Source organism: Micrasema longulum, unplaced genomic scaffold (assembly GCF_059751315.1).
Source record: "Micrasema longulum isolate JH-2025_06_02 unplaced genomic scaffold, ASM5975131v1 h1tg002880l, whole genome shotgun sequence".
NCBI lineage: Eukaryota > Metazoa > Arthropoda > Insecta > Trichoptera > Brachycentridae > Micrasema > Micrasema longulum.
In genome coordinates this window covers 100,653-118,247 of record NW_028280001.1, presented here as the reverse complement: position 1 = coordinate 118,247, position 17,595 = coordinate 100,653, and the positions used below count along the sequence as shown (strand labels likewise).

Genomic DNA, 17,595 nt, shown 5'->3' with positions numbered 1-17,595 from the left:
TCCATTAAACTGCTTTTTGGCAAAATTCAGAGGTGAAGTAATCTTCGGTTATTTAATTTTAGAGAGGCTTAAATCGCTGGAGTTTACTTGTTTTTTCATATTAAACTTTAGTAATTTATGCATTTTAGGATTGACTTAATCTTTCTACATTGTTCATGTATAGCATTGACTGTCGAAAATTGGAACGTGTAGTTAATCCCCAAAAAGCTATTACTGTTTTTGAACCCGGAAACCTTTTTCACGTTTCCAACTTCTACTACTTCTTACGGTGTTATAAAATATATAGTTAGTGTTATGCAAAAATTTGTAACGCCAGAAATTTAAAAAAAATATGTTCGAGTGTCCGAATCATGATCCCAAAGTGATATTTAATCCACAATTTCTCATTCTTCTCTAACTCATATGTCCATGCGGCTCGACTGTGGAATCTTCTCCCATCCACCATCAAAGACGTTATTACATTATCTCTGTTTAAATCACGTCTTAAGAAACATCTCCTTTCTCTTCCTTAATCTCTCCTCCTTTCCTCTTTCCTCTTTTTTCCTTTTTCCTATTGAGTAATGGTTTTTATTAAAGGTAATTTATAAACGAATACGTTTATATTAACATATTACAACAGAGATGAATATATATTACCTTCTCTTAAATGTTCTTCACCTGTGTTGTAATATGTTAATATAAACAGCTCCCCAGGGAGTTGAATCCAGTCCTTGTCTCAAAAATTTGGACAAACTCAAAATATTGTTGATAAATAGGTTTATTTCTATTTTTATATATCTCTATTTTTTACTGAATATATTCTGTAACTTGAATTATAAAAATAAAACTATTATTTTATTAGTTAGTTGGAAGAAATTGCCATTTGGCAATAAGCCCGCCAATGTACAGATAACATAATGTACAAAACGTTAAATAAATAAGTATATATTTTTATTTTGTGATTTTTTTCACGCCTGCTCACGAGGCTTTTACTTATAATTTATACAAAAAATGAGTATTTAAGCGGCATAACAAAATATAAAGTGTAACAAAATATAAAAAAAATAGTATTTAGAAATATAACCGGTATAGAAAAATATAAAGAAATTATGAAAAATATTTAAAAAAAAGTTTGTATCAGGTATAAAAGATAAAAAGTTAGATAATAGAAAATAAAATTAATAGACATGTCGGTGTTGTGGTGTAATGGTCAGCGAGATTGCCTACCATGCAAGAGGTCTCAAGTTTGATTTCCGACATGGTTGATATGAAATATTATTTGAAAATGTGTTTTTACAGTAGAATATTTCATAGTCTCTAAACGTAAGACAGATTATCTTACCTTCGTGTAACAAAAATGATCGAGATACGCTGCGATTTATGTGCCAATGCTAAGCATAATTAGGTGCGGAAAGGAAACGATGATGTTAATTTAATAAATAAACTGAACAAGTTTTAAAAAGAAAAGTACGTGATAAAATAACTGGTTCGCCAGTACATGCATTCGTACAACTGGTAAATTCACGCTATAATTATTCGATGATTGACGCAGAAGAATAGTGTATTACATCGGGTGACTCTACCATGTACTCCAAACCAATAAAATTTTCGAGTTGAAAACAATCAAACATTGATGTCAATATTTTTAATGAAAAAAATAGGTCGTTGATTTTCGTCTGTTTTCTAATGATTGTATATTCAAATAATTATATGAGTATGTATAATTTATATATTTCATTGGAATATTTAGTTTTAAATGTATTTATGCTGGGTTATTTCGATGTCCTTAACACGAACCCTGTAATTTGGTGACCATACAAACAAGTTGTATTCTAGTTGACCACGCACTAGGGCAATATCCAATGTTTTTATTATTTTTATAGACTGGAAATCCTATATCGTTGTCAGCAAAGATCCAAAGGTTCTCATGCTCTCGTTTGTTCTGTTTTGAATATGTTTTAAAAAACTCAGTTTTTCATCAAAAAAAATACCCAAGTTTGACATGACTTTTTCTAAGGGCGAAGAATTTATTTTAAAGCTGAAAACAATGGGATTCGTGTTGGTGCAGAATGTCGAAATTTCGCATTTTTCAACTTTGAGAAACAGTTGATTTTTTACACACCAATTATTCAAATTATAGTTGATATCCATTATTTCTCTTAAAAAAATTATATCATTAGCAAAAAGCAAAACTTCGACATATCGAAAACAGGATGTAATGTTATTTACAAAAAATACAAACAAAATGGGTCCAAGATGAATGCCTTGTGGGAGACCACTAGAGGCAAACAAAAAGTCTTATTTAACATGTGTAATCTTTACATATAGAGACCTATCAGATAGGTAGGCTCGAAACCAATCGAGAATAGCTCCGTGGAAACCTAAACCACTCAACTATCTTGGCAATATCTACTACTACGATGTACTATCAACTTTATGAGGTTTCAGATTTGTAATCTTGGAATAGTATTAGGTTAGTGGCAGTTGACCGCGCCTTTATAAAACCATGTTGTTGACTATCTATTATATTTGAGATCTGATGAGTGACTCAGAAAATTTGAGTATAACTAATTGGATGCATATCGGACTGTGGTTTTTGATATTTGAGTCATCCCCTTTTTTAAAAAAATGGAGTTGTACAGCTAGATTTAAATTTGGAAGGAATACATCCCACTGATATGAGTTTTTTGAAAATTGTGGTGAGAGGTCCAGCTAATACTAAGGCACACTTATATAATCAACGATACGTTGGAAATTTCTTTCAATTGATCATAGATAAGCTAGGATGGTGTGTGAAGATAGACGATAGAGATGTGCCATTTTTTCTGATTGTAGTAATAGGTAAAACCGTTTTCAATTGACTGACGTACTGTTTTTCTTCTAGGACTCTCCAATATTGAATCGTCACACAAGGAGAGCAGGCTCAGCAAGAGCGCAGCCCTACTTTGGACCGGAGACGCCTTTCCCATGCCCCCTTTCCACGCGGGGCCCGGCGGGGGCGAGGTCTGTGCACGCCCTGAGGCCCCAAGACGTCTCCGTGATTGGAGCGCTGGGGGACTCCCTTGTGGCGGGAAATGGGGCCAAAGAGGACTGGGCTTTGGGAACTGTTTTCGAATATCGAGGAGTATCGTGGGCTGCAGGTAAACTATTTTCTATATTAATAGAAGGATCCAGAATATTTATAAAAATGTTTAGACATCCATATTTCAACAAAAATATGGTTTATGTAAACAAAAGTCGTAATTTTTATTATTGCGGCGAATCAATCATGTCCAGTTAATTTGATCAGTTATAAAGAAATTACTTACCTTTTTTTAAAAATCTAATGACTTACATCTTATATACTTTAGGAATATATATATGAGCGATAAACTTTTTAATAGTTAAAAAAGGAATGGCTCACGCTCAGACGCTGTAGTCTTTGTGGGTATTTTTTCAAATTCATGTTATAGCTTAATTTTAAGATGTATTTTTCTAAAATGAATTTTTGTAAAATTATATTTCTATGTAAATAATATATGTATGGAAAAATGAACAAATAATTTATTTTTTTAAATCCGTCTTTTAGCACAATGATACCAAGGCAACCAGATTATTCATTATTATTTATTTGAATTCTTTAAGATATTGGGTAATCGAAGATTTTCACACATCATTTTACTATACAAAATACTTGATAATCTTTTTAACTTTGTGAAATTTATTTATTTATTATTTTTAAGAGCGTTTTGGGTGTAAATATGTAATATATATATTTCAATAAAATACGTCTGTAAAATAACTGGTTTTGACAGAACATGAATAAGTTCTATATTTTTATTTAAAGGATAGTATTTGATTTAATTATCACATTCAGAAGTATATTTTATAGGCGGTTTTGTACTTTCATGTATTTTTTTTTGTTTATACCGATACCGTTTTTATTATTTTATTTAATATTGTATTTTTTATGCATACTTAAAATGTTTTTACTTTTTTTCAATTCTCTCTCTTTTTTTAAAATTTTGAGTTTTGGTTTTCAATTGTATGAACTCATCTCTGAAGATGTTTTTTATAACATATTATTTATTTATTTATTTATAAAGGAAATCATACAGTCTTTATATAAAACAAGGTACAAAAGAACAATTAAAAAAAGTAAGACCAATTACAGATTTCACACTAATTTATTATGAATGCAGGAGGAGAATATTTAATTAAAAGTACATAAAAGGGAAAATACATTGTATGGCTCCAACTTTACTTTAGCATGAACATCTAAATTTTGTTGTAAAAATTCACAACCAGCAATAATTTATTAGATGCAAGTAGTAGATGTACATATGAATAAGTATAAATAAAGAGTTGAAATCAAAAGTTAAAATTAAAATCAAAAGTTAAAGTTAAAATAAAAATAAAAATTGAAAGTTTAAATTAAAATTAAAGTTAAAAGTTTAAATTTAAATGTTAAAATAAAAGTTAAAATTAAGAATTAAAATTATAAAGTTAAAATTAAAATATAAAATTAAAAGTCAAATTAAAAGTTAAAAGTCAAGCAGGAGATAAATTTAAAATGTCTTTAACAGATCTGATAAAAATATGGTATTTACAATGTTATATGTCGATGTCACTAAAACTGTCATTATAGATAATCTGTGTTCTTCTTATTACTTACTATGTTTGTACTTATCCTTGTTATTTTTGTTAATGCCCCTAGGGCGGGTATGTCGAGTAAAATCAAATAAATCAAATCAATCTACAGGTGGTGATTCAAATTGGAGAGAAGTTATGACGTTTCCTAATATCCTCAGGGAGTTCAATCCTCGGGTAACAGGATTTTCTACAGGAACCGGGGAATATAGAGCTCCCAACTCCCACATGAACATCGGATTTCCGGTTTCTTCTGCAATAGATGCGCTTTTGCAAGCAAAGGTATATTTTTTTAATGTCTGATCGACGATGAAGTTGTTGTCATTAAACACATCCAAAAATAAATGTTAAAAATCTAAAATTTCATGAAATACGACATCCCTATAGATTGTCTAACCAATGTACTTAATGCTCGTTTTAGATATATAAAGAGTTTATTTATTTATTTTCACTCTTACATTGTTTGTATTCGATAATAATGTTCCCTCACTGAGGTGTCCCGTGCCGAGGAAAACATTTTTGAAAATGTGAAACATGCCTTAGGTCAGCTATTTAACAAAGTTAACATAATAATAATTATAAAAAAACGTAATTAATCCAATTAACATAATTATCATTAACATAATAAACAAAAAAAAAACGAAAACAATCAGAAAAAACACGTCCAATTTATATGGACCAATAGGACAAATTTCATAAACAGTACACACATTTTACCTATTTGGCTTGATCCACTCATCGATCCGTGCGCAACCCACCTCCACTATCCATTTCTTAATAGCAATGTTGTATTGTGAGAACATACTAATTGTCCCTATAGATAATGGAAGTAGATTGTACATTTTAACCGAGTAGTAGGCCAATCCTCTTTAACCGAAGGTTGTATTTATTTTTTTGCAGAATCAGGGAGGAGTATCTAGTAACTCTTGTATTTGTAACGGAAGGTAGAGAATAATGTTTACATGCATATGCGTATGCGTATGCGTAACAAAGCTTTTCCATAAAATTGTTTTATAGATTTTACATTAAGATTTTCAAATATACCGAGGGAGCTAGTTCTGATTGGGAATTTTAAGATTATTTTTATTAAAGCCTTTTGTGCAATTATTATTTGCTTGATCAGTGTATCATTTGCACATCCCCATTTAATTATTCCATATTCCAAAACTGATTGAGTTATTGCGTTATAAATGTTGTTATATTATGGCAGATATGAAGAGCATTTTTTAGAAGTGAATATGTAAGTTTAGGCGTGTAATAACATGCACGACCCTGTATTATAAAATCGCTATTAAGAAATGGATAATGGAGATGGGATGCGCACGGATCGATGAGTGTATTAGGCCAAATTGGCAGAAACAAGTTTTTATTTATAGTGTTTTTATTTGTGAGTTTAATATGTTTTTATTCTGTTTTATATATTTAAAACCAATAAAAATATTTATTTATTTATTACACGGCACAAGTGACTTTTACAATATAACAATATTATGAGCTAGTTAGATATACAAAAAATAAAAAAAACAATATTAAAACATGGGTATAAAAAGAAAAACAAAAATAACAAGAAAAATGAATTTATGTCAGCTTACAAAATATATAAAAAATATATAATGAATTATCACCAGATCATTAGCATAAGTAGCTTTTGCAAATAATTCGTTAATCGTTATTATAGAACATCATAAAATAATAATAAAGAGATGATTTGAATTCACAGAGACATGAGTTAAAAATGTCGATATGAGAGGTACATTCATTTCCTAGTCTGTGTATACGCGGTATAGGTGAGTGTCAAAGATAGTTGGTTTGAGAAGGGTGACAATAATATAGACTGTTTTGTCTAGTTCTACGTATTGGTGTATTAATATTTATTAAATCCAGGAGTTCGCAACAATCGAACTTAGAATCAATGATTTCACATAAAAATATTAGGTCTGTTATTTTCATACGATTCTTCAGAGTAGGTAAATTAAAAAAAAAAAACAAAGACATGTAGTTAATTTGTTCTATAGGAACATGCAGTTTGAAATTAATGAATCTTACAAATTTTCGTTGGATTCTTTAAATTTTGTAAAAAGGGAACCAAATAGTATAATTGTACTCTAATTAGCTTGTAACCAAGGATATATAAAAAAAAGTTTCAATATTTTTACTGATTCAAAATCCCTTATGGTTTTAAGGATGAAAACCAAAGATTTCACACTTTTAGAACTAATGTGGTTGATGTGGTGATGATTTGAGATTTTTATTTAATTATGCTCAATAAGGCATATTTTAAAATGACATAAAATGTCTCCCCCGGCACTGGACACCGCACCCCAGTGAGGAACATTATCCCTAATGTAAAAAAAGCAATGAATAAATTGTAAAATAACAAATTAAAAAATAAATATGTTCGAACATCCGTATTCTTTCTTCGCTTCCATTTGTTGATTTTTTGTGAAATTGAAGAGCTAAAACCATTAATGATGTGTCTTAGATTCGTTTGACTAAATAATTTCACCTGCTAGGCAACGCCTGAAAACATTTTAAAAGTTTTATAACTCATCTTGAGCTGGTTTAGTGGACAATATTTTGAGTGTCTAAAAGTTGCAGACAAGGAGTGCATTTTAAGGCCCTGTGAAAGAAACGCGGCATAATAACACAGAAAAACCAATATGCAAATAGAAGTCCGTTACATACAATAAGGTTGCAATTAATTTACCAATGTGGATAATAAAATTATGTTGATGATTTTTGTAAACAATTTAATTTTTAAATGAAATATTAAAATATTTGTCTTTAAAGAGCTCTCCGTGAAAGTGTATTTTTGATTGCGAACTCGCAAGTTTGATTTTTTACATAAACGGACTTGTCCGAGACCTAGTAACTTGTGCACTTTGATAGATTATTATGAAAACAAAACCACATAATATTAAAGTAATTTACAATTATAAAAAACATAACGCATATATCACTATCACATTCTTAGTTGACCTAGAATAAATCACTGACTTAAGATCTGATATCTATCATTTTCTTGCAGTAGCCTTTATTGAATTTTAAAATAAAATGTAGGTATACCCACACATTTTATATCCCAGATATTTTTATATCTTATGTACACCTGTTGTAAAATGCAAAGAAAAGAAAACGAAATGATTTTTTCATATTTATTATAAAAACGTATGTATTAATGTTCCTATTTTTGTATTAGATTCATACTTTACTATTGTAAAATAGGAATTAAAAAATAAGACTCGGGGCCGAAAAAGCTCGCCAACATTAAATGAAATAAATCAAGCCTGAAAGTAGCCGAAAAAAACCCGAATCAGAATTTTCGGAAAAGAATGAATAATAAATTGAAAATATCTTAAAGAAAGATATTTTAAAAATCTGAATGTTACAAAGGTATCAGATTGGTACTATTTACGTAGTTATTTCACACGTAATGCATACGCTTCATATGCCAATGAATTTTGAAAAACCGTTTCTGATTAAACGTATCTTTTCTCTTTTTAAACACATGCTCCTTTTTCCTTTTTTTGTATCCTTCTTCCTATCGTTCTAAATGTTTCCTTTTATTCCACCTACCTGTATTTTTTAATACCGTACGAATATTTTTCTAATTCTTCACATATTTTCATAGATATTTGGGATTTAATATATCTGTGATATTCCTATAAACATTTTCACATGTATATTATAGTGAAGTTTTCTAAGATGGTAATTTGCAGTCAAGGCATTTACATGACTTAACGGCTGGATTAATCACCTTTACTAGCTAGTTTATATAAATCATTTTATAACAATAATCTCGAGTATATCTAAGTACAAGTATGTTCATAGAAATTTGCGTAGTTATACAAAAAAACCAATAAAAAACTTTTTTGTTTATTTCTTTTCGGTACTATGAAGTTGCTTTTAAAACTCATTGGAAATAATATATGTATATTTTTAACTATGTGAACACATAAAAACAGTTTGTCTGAAAATATTACTAAAACCATCGTATGCACACATCGGTTCAGATAATCTTTTGCATAATTTTACGTGTCTACATAAAATATCGTCACCCTAACTTGTTAAACTCATAAATCAACAAATTATGAAAAAATACATTTGGGAATTTTCCGTTAGGAATTCAGATAATCTGTATACGCGTAAAACTTATCTATTCGCACAGTGTTGCATTATTTAAAGAAAAATTCGCAACTGAAGTAAAAACTGTTTTTACTCTCCGCTGAAAAAAGTATGTTTGGGATTTACGAGTTTTACGAATTAGGCTGACGATAAGCTGTTCAAACACCTGTGAACAGATTAATTTTATATGAAATATAATGTACGCAACGGTCACGGACCTGCAGTTTAGTGCTGAATACTCGTCAAATAATTCACGACTATGCGATGAACGATTTAGTGAAATAAGATATTGACTTTTATTGCATAGATTAGAGATGTGTGTCAATGCTACGATAGTTTTTTAATGAACGGTCTTAAAAATCGAAATAATGTTAATTCGTTTTAAGATCAATTAAATTTTTCGATTTTATAATTTTTTATTTATTAATTCATTTCAAATTACATTTGTATTCACTAAAAACTTTTTGGATTTTTATGCTGTGCCCGTGCTAAGCCATAATAATTAACAGCAAAAAATCTTGAAATAAAGTTTTAAAAAAATTTAAAAATCAATCAAAATACAAGAAATAACACAAATGTTTTGATAATAATAATTACATATGACAGTATTAACAATAAAATTTAATTTAAAATGACTGTCTAAATAAAAGAAATAACGTTAAAAACTAAAAGAATACACATTATATTCATGAAGTAACAAACATAAACCAATAAACAAAATAATAATATCACTAAAATGAATAGATTATACTAAAAAAAACATGATTGTTATAATAATTTGAATATGGTACATGAAGTATGAGTTAAAGTAAAGTAATCAATAATGCCACAAAATAGCGGCTTAAACTATATTAAAAAATGAAACAAAACATATTTATTTTATTTTATTTATTTATTCATTCAAAATTAAATATTTATGAACTTATTAAGGCTTTTTAGGCTATGCCCGTGTCAAGCCACAATAAATAACAATAAAAATACACAGTAAAATCAATTCGATCAAATTATAATGACATAGAATCACAATCTAGAAAAAAAGGTAAATGTAATAAATAATCAAATTCCAAAGAATACAATGCAAAAAAGACATACAGAAATAATTTTTAAAATAGAAATTATACAAATTAAGAATCACACATAATCAAATATACAAAATAGTGGTATCATTAAAATCAAAAAAATAATAGTCAAATATAGTAGTATTAAAAAAAAATAATAACACAAAAAAAATAACACATAAAAATATATAAATATATAAAGCGGAAATAAAAATAAGTATAGGGAAGAAGGAAAAGCAAATAGGAAAAAATGAATTATTTTCTTTAATGAATGAATGTATGCGAGAAAGTTTTCACTATTCCTGAACCTCGTTATGTAAATCATTTGATAATAGTATCTGTAGTAACGAAGATCGAAATATTCAGGATACAAGATTTTGTAATTGTGCCTTTATTCAAAACATAATAACTTTTGAACCAATTGAAATAATTTCAATCTATAAAAAGCTTTTCATGAAAAAATAATTATTTTTTTGATAATAAAACAATATACTGAAATAGCGTATATGGAACCACAGATGTTTTTTGCATTAAAACAAGGTTTTTTTCAGCTTAAAAAAGCATTCTTATGACGAAAGGAGACTTTGGTGTTTTATTCACGTATAAAATAGTTTATTGCGGTCATTTTTGTTACTAAAGTTTTGTTTATTTTGGTATAGAATAACCTGAAGAAATTTCTATTCAATTTTAATGTTTTGTCAATTATAAGTCAATTTCTCAAATGATGTTATATTTAAAACAAAAAGGCTCTATAGAATTTTGATTCAGCATATTAAATTGTAGGGTAGTACCCATATTCCGGATACCATTTTGTTTACATGATGTAGAATTCAAAATATTAAACTAATGGTGTACGATTTGGCTTAATCTATTACTTCGTTAAATATTCAATTTGAGGAAAATATGATCTCAATTTTAGATACAGTAGATGCTCAATTTAACTAACAAAAGACAAGTAAAATAACAGCCAATCATTAAAAAATAATAAGAAACTTCTATTCCAGATATTCCAAGCAAATAAATTATTCGATGTTCTTGCTAAATCCTGTACACTTCTCCTGAAAGATTTACTGCGCCTAGCACAATATTCCTCACATGAATCTTTGTTGTGTATCTGAAAATAGGATACTACCAAAAATATTTTACATCTTACATGCTAACATAATCTCATAAACTTTGACATATAATCGACTTGGCTTAGCAAAAAGACCATGAGACCGTTTTATTAAACTATATAATAGACTATTGATGCTCACTACTTACTGTTCAACTCGGCTCAAACCTGGCAGCGTCAAAAACTAGTATTTTTTACAAAAAACTTAGAATATTTTTTTACCTTGATACGTAGCTTCAATGCTTACGGCGACAACACAGATGAAATACGGCCTTAGCTCTAACTGACAATTGTTAACAATGACACCCGGGGAATGGTTTAAGAGTTATCACGCTATTCGAAATTAAGACACTAAACGAAATATGGGTACTTCGCTCTTATAATTGATGCACCACCCCTTCTGGAACAAATAAAGTTCAGTGTTCAGTGTTCAGATCCGCAGGCTGAGAAACAATAAAGGGCTATTCTTAGATCAACAGAGAACAATTTATGGGTAAAGTCTAGAAAAAATCTGGACTTTCAGATTTAAGTCTACCACGATTTAATCGAGCAGTAAATAAATAAATTAGATCTAGTCTTGATGTCGTTGAATGTTTTCTCAAAGGTCAGTTGTATTTTTTCTTTTTCTTTTTTTTGTCTCTTACATTGATTTACACTTTTGACTTTTAATTGTATTTCGTTTACTTTTTAAAATGTACAATGTGCGTTAATTAATAAAATTTAACTTGTATATTTTTTTTTTTGCACCACAACAGGCCAGGAGGCCCAATTACAGTGGTGAATTACATCACAGAACACCCAGGCTTGAGAAAAATCACATTTTAATTTTTGTGTTCTCACCGGGAATCGAACCCGGAACCTTCCGTGCGTGAGTCAAGCGTCTTGACCACGGAGGCCGCCAAATAATGTTTCCAAGGCCCGAGTATACTAAGAATTACAATGGGAACAGAGTTATCTTTGACTGTCTATAAAAAAAAACAATAGTTGTATACGAAAATGAGTATATTTGCATGAACATTTAAAGTATCTTTGTCGGTAACCTATAATTGAACACGTTTAGAAAAAAAAAATGTATTCATATTCTGCTTTTCATACAGAAAACTTAATTTTACTTTGCAGATAAAATAGAAAATGAATGTTAACTTCCCGTTGTAATCGGGGCCCAGGCATTGCCTAGTAGGTGAAATAGTCAGTCAAGTGAATCTCATTCCCATTGATAAAGGTTTCAGCTCTATAACTGCACAAAAATCAACAGATGGTAGAATTGAAGAAACAAAGTTATCATTTTTGGACTTACTGTAGTTTACCTCTCGTATACAGAAATATTAAAAATAATGTAAGTTTAAATTTATTGCAACAGAGAGGGAAAACATTTTTGAAAAGGAAATATGGAATACATGGTATTTACAAAGCTTATGATCTGTCATTGGCCGGTTTAAGTTGACACTTTACACACTGTGTAACATTCACCATTTTGCGGTGACATAATTTAGCCAGATGAATCTCACCCACATCTATAAAGGTTTTTGCTTTTTTACTTCACAAAACTCAACAGATGGAAGAGTTGAGGAAATGTGGATGTTTAAATATGGGCAAAATGGTGAGTGTTATAACGCGCATGCCATGCAATGACGTGCCATAAACCACGTTAGACTGCTGTCTATACTTCTATATTCCTTTATCAAAAATGTTTTTCCCGTCCGTTGCAATAAATTTGAAAAGCTCTCTATAGAGTGAAATCCGGCCTGTCTACAAACATTTAAACGTACTCAAAGCATTGTTTAATATAAGTTTAGTTGGCTCAAGACTCTTGTTGTAAATGTGTTTCAGATTCTGGTAAATCGTATGAAACGGGACCCAAAGGTGAATTTTAAAGAAGATTGGAAGGTGATAACTGTGTTTTTCGGAGCCAATGATGCTTGTTCCCTGGAGTGCTTCAACAAGGAGCTAGCTTCAGCATCGTCCTTTGTCAGGAATATCCAACAGGGGTTGGATTACCTTCAGCAAAACCTCCCAAGAACTTTTGTTAACCTGGTGTCTAATATTGGTAGGTTATTATTTTGTTGGCGAATGTTTATTTATGCTTAATTATTAAGTTAGTACACTATCGCTAGTTCGATCGTTTTGTATGTGTCCAGGAGGAAGGAGAATACAATTCTGTGTGTGAAATAGAACCAGAACCCTAAACGAGTATATTTTTGGATGCCCAATTTCAAATCAAGTTCAAGTCTAAGTCCATTTTTATAGTTCTGAGATATTTCTTGTTTGTGTTTATTTTGTTCCTGAAATGTTGAATGCCAGAATTTCGGAAAATTGAAAATACGAACGAAAAGTTTTTCTTCTTCTTTATTTTAAGATAAAAAAAATACAGAATTCTCACATTATTGCTTGTTAAAAAGTGGACTTAATTGTAAGGTCAGGACTTAAGAATTTTTCATCAAGGATAAAAACTCTTGGACTAATTTTATTCGGAAGTATAAAATTCGATATGGGTATTCTTTATTGAAAAATTAATTAGGTAAATGTATAGTTCACAAAATGCTATACACGGCAGTGTTGCCAACTAAAAACCGATAAAATTGGACATAGGCATTTTTTGAAATTGGGCATCCATTTGACTACTACTTTCAAGTAAATGCCCAGGTGTCCGGGCCCGAACTAAGAAAACAGTTTTTTTCGTAATGATTTTTTATTTATTTATTATATTCGCACACACGTTACTACTGTAATAATAAAAAAGAAGGGCCCTAGAAACTTTTTGGAGTATTTTAAGTCTTAAATCTCCCACGGTTTTTTTTATTTTTCCACTAGCGCTACGACAGCGTATTAAGGCGTAGGAGAAGTTCAGCACTACGGGAAATAGGATATTAAAATATTCTTATTATTATTAAATTGTACGGCGAAGTCTCTTGAAAAATTAAAAAAAAATTAAAAACAAACTTCTTTGCATGACGTCACTAGTTCTTCCGAATCAACCAATGATAAGAGATAATCAACATGGTTCCTAGCATTACATACTACAAATACGAATAGAAATGTGGCTACTGTCGACTGCGCCACGGTACAAATTACTAATACTAAAACACATACTTTTTTATACAAAACACTTAGTTTACCCTGGAGATGGCTCCTGCAATGGTAGCCGAAACACACACGGTATCACCCAAAAAAGAAACATATTGATAACAGGGATCGTGAAAACCTTCGTCCCTATTTAATGATAAAAGAGAAGAGAGTTGTGATAGGTTCCCGGTTTACGGCAAGTAAAACTAGCAGAACTCATTGAGAAGACGAGAAAAGAACTTGAGATGTCGCGTAATTTCAAAAATACAAACCTCAAACATCATAGCGCCGAAAATTCGAGACACAAAATTTTTTGAAAAATTATTTTTGCTTAGTTTTAAAAACAAATAATAATAATACAAACACTGAACTTCCTAATAAAACATATTCTAAAATAAAAAAAACAAACTCTAGAATCAGCCCATGCATGTGAACTTGCCCCGACTGGTTAGAAAATCCGCGTTAAGTCGAGACACTTGCAATGCATTCATAAAAATACGTAAATTATTATCGAAATACGCATACCTACGTTGCGATTAATGCCCTATGAACTGATTGATGGTGGTGGATTTTAATTACATTTAAGAAATAAATAACTGTTTTAATACATTTCAGATGTGACAGTCTCAGTGCGTGTAAAACGTTCTCCAATGTGTCATGTCCTTCATAGATTATTCTGTTTATGTTTCCACAAAGGAAATTATGATCACGTGAGCTATCTAGCGAAACTTGCTGTAAGCTACCAGCGAGGATTACAAGCATTGGTAAGTTTCTCCGCTTATGTGTTGTTTTAATATTGTTTCACAGATGTCACTAGTCGCAAGCCTTATTTTTTATTTATTAGGGCCTTACACCTTTACCAAAACATAATAAAAGCCAAAAATAAGTTAAATTTTTATAATATACACCTGCTTGAAATACTCAGCAACTTGATATATTTTGTTTCTCTTTACATAACTAAAGGTTAAGTATTCTACAGGCTATAAACCAATGTGAATAAAATTTCTTAATGTTATTCTTAATTTACTAATTTTAACTATGTGTTTCTTTATTTTTTAATTTTTCTCTATCTATAATATAAATATAAATATATTTATGTGTATGTGTGTGTATATATATACAAAATATATCTGTAAATGTAGATTTCTTTTATATGACTTATTATTGTTTTTTTTTGTTTTTTCTTATGTTATTCTTACTTTTATCTTAATTTATGTACTTATGTCACACTGCTGCACATGAATGTATTACTTATAAATGTAAAAGCCCGTACGGCGTATAAATAAATAAATAAATAAAAATGAAACAATATAATATGTACTTATCTAGACACAAAACGAAAAAAGAAATCGAACAAAAATATATGCACAAAAATAATACAAAAACACAACAAAATAATGTATGTATTAAGTACAAGAATAATATAAAAGAGTTGATTATTCTTAATAATATGTGTATATATTACGTAACTACACAATTTAAACATAACTAGTCATAATATAAAACATGTTTTAAGAACATAATAACATGAATTTATTATATAAATAAAAGATCAGTGATACTTTAATTCACAAATTTGGAATATCCAGTGACCGGTTTCATCGCTTTCGCGACATCTTCGAGACTTTAATAATCGTTTTTTTAATAATATGAATGTGAAATAATGGTTTTGAATGAATAACTAAGTAGATTTTGTGTCTTTTCCACATTCAGTCCTGTAGAGCTTGTGACATCACCAGACGGCTCTGTGAGACCCATTTGCCAGCCATTTCAATTTCGCGTTCCTTAGTTCTGCTGAATACACCCAAAAATTGTTTTAAAAAATATTTCTACAAATATAAATAAAATCATTGTTGAGTACTCCTATACATTATCTGTTCATCTTTGTATTTATTTATTAACGGCCTTAGCCAATTTGTACAAATTGTATGACATAGTTAAAAAGTAATCGAATATAAGATATAAATTGAGTTCATTAATCTTACATGCATAATATTATGATGTACACATAAGCACATTGTGTATGTTGTATACGTTAGTATAAATAAAATTAATTTTAAATATTTATAAACCGATTTATTTTTGGTTCATTGGTTATTAATTTTTGCAATGTCAGTGGTACTTATTTCCTATGTACAACTAAATGAGTAAACAAATATGGATAGTAGATATGATTGTTTGTAAATAATGTTCCAGGGGTCTCAAACTAATTACGTTTATCCTCTCTTAATTTTTTATTTATTTATTTAAATAAGGGTATACAGTGTACGTATTAAACAAAATATTATGCATTGGCCAGAAATACTGCGATTATTATCTGATTTGGTCTACAAATTCATTGCCAAGATTTTGCTTTCGATGTATGGGAGTATTGAATCCAGACACTGTCCGGCTGCTATAACAACAAAATAGTTGACAAGGGACAGTCTAAAATATTATTAAAGATTTTGTATAAATTGATCAGATCAAACACTTTTCTCCTATCACTCAGCTCTACTATACTAGTAGTATTGAAATACCTGTGGGTGGTAAAACAATCTCATGAGTCAACTTTTTTTATTATTTGCTCACCTTGTAGAATGCAACTATGTTCACACGTGTTCCAAAACACGTAAGTCAAATAATGTTATAAAGGATAATATTATCAAAAATACATTTATTAGTTATCAGTTATCGGCTACAAAAAAGTATTCTCGAAGAAGAACCCTTTCTTACTTTATACTTTAAATAATGTTACATTGAAGAGTTATAACCTATCTTTGTATTCCCTATTTTTATTAATAATCTAATTACTAGAAGCATGGAGAAAAAAAAGGACATTCTTTCAACGTTGAATTTGATTCCCGCAATGTTTGAGATGCAAAAAACTGTCTCCTGAAAAGTAAGGCATTTTGACTTATATGATTGTTCCTCAACCCAAAGATATAGCAAAAGCGAATGAGGAAATTCAGTGGTATTTAAAAATAATATATATTTGTTAAAAGACCATTAAACTATACTAATTTTTTTTTTCAATATCTATACACCGTATCATTAGCACTATAATATTTTTAAGTTTTGTATTTCTGAAATAACTCTGCGTGTGATGTCAAAAGTTCTCTTCCGCTTATTCTTGATCAGTTCTTCCCATTAGTCCATTGACGGCGAGCAAACCGGAAATCTTCCATATCTCTCACATCATAAGTAGATTCATATGAACCAGTAAGTAGTTCGTTTTAATCAAAATACTTTTTTTTTCAAACATTTTCAGGAAACTTTGCCTTACAAATTAATGCTCCAATTTTTACCGCTCAAGAATTAATAATATACAATTTCCTCATTGTTAATCTAACAATTCTGTTACAAAACTTTAATTACTTTTTTTCAATCCTCGATGTAGTTATTATTTTCTACTACTACTACTTCTACCATCACGCCATTTCTCCGTAGGGGTAGGCAGAGAGAATGGACCGCCACACACGTCTACATTCCTAGCTTCCTCCACATTCATACATTTTGTCATACATGACATTCGGTTCTGTCTGCTTTTGACACGACCAGACTTAAGATTTTGGTTTATATGGTCATGCCACATCTTCCTTGGTCGTTCTCGTCTCAGAGACCCTTTCTTAATCTTATCAATTATGC

General features: G+C 29.7%; 1 protein-coding gene across 3 annotated transcripts in view; it reads left to right on the top strand.

Annotated features, from left to right (window-relative positions):
* Positions 1-17,595, top strand: part of LOC148271430 (phospholipase B1, membrane-associated-like) — a 65,280-nt gene that overhangs the window by 7,490 nt on the left and 40,195 nt on the right. For all 3 annotated transcript variants that reach the window (XM_088241400.1, XM_088241399.1, XM_088241398.1), the window contains exons 2-5: positions 2,864-3,119; positions 4,721-4,890; positions 12,736-12,952; positions 14,584-14,732. In XM_088241400.1, the coding sequence (XP_088097526.1) occupies positions 2,864-3,119; positions 4,721-4,890; positions 12,736-12,952; positions 14,584-14,732 (792 nt within the window). The remainder of the gene's footprint in view (positions 1-2,863; positions 3,120-4,720; positions 4,891-12,735; positions 12,953-14,583; positions 14,733-17,595) is intronic.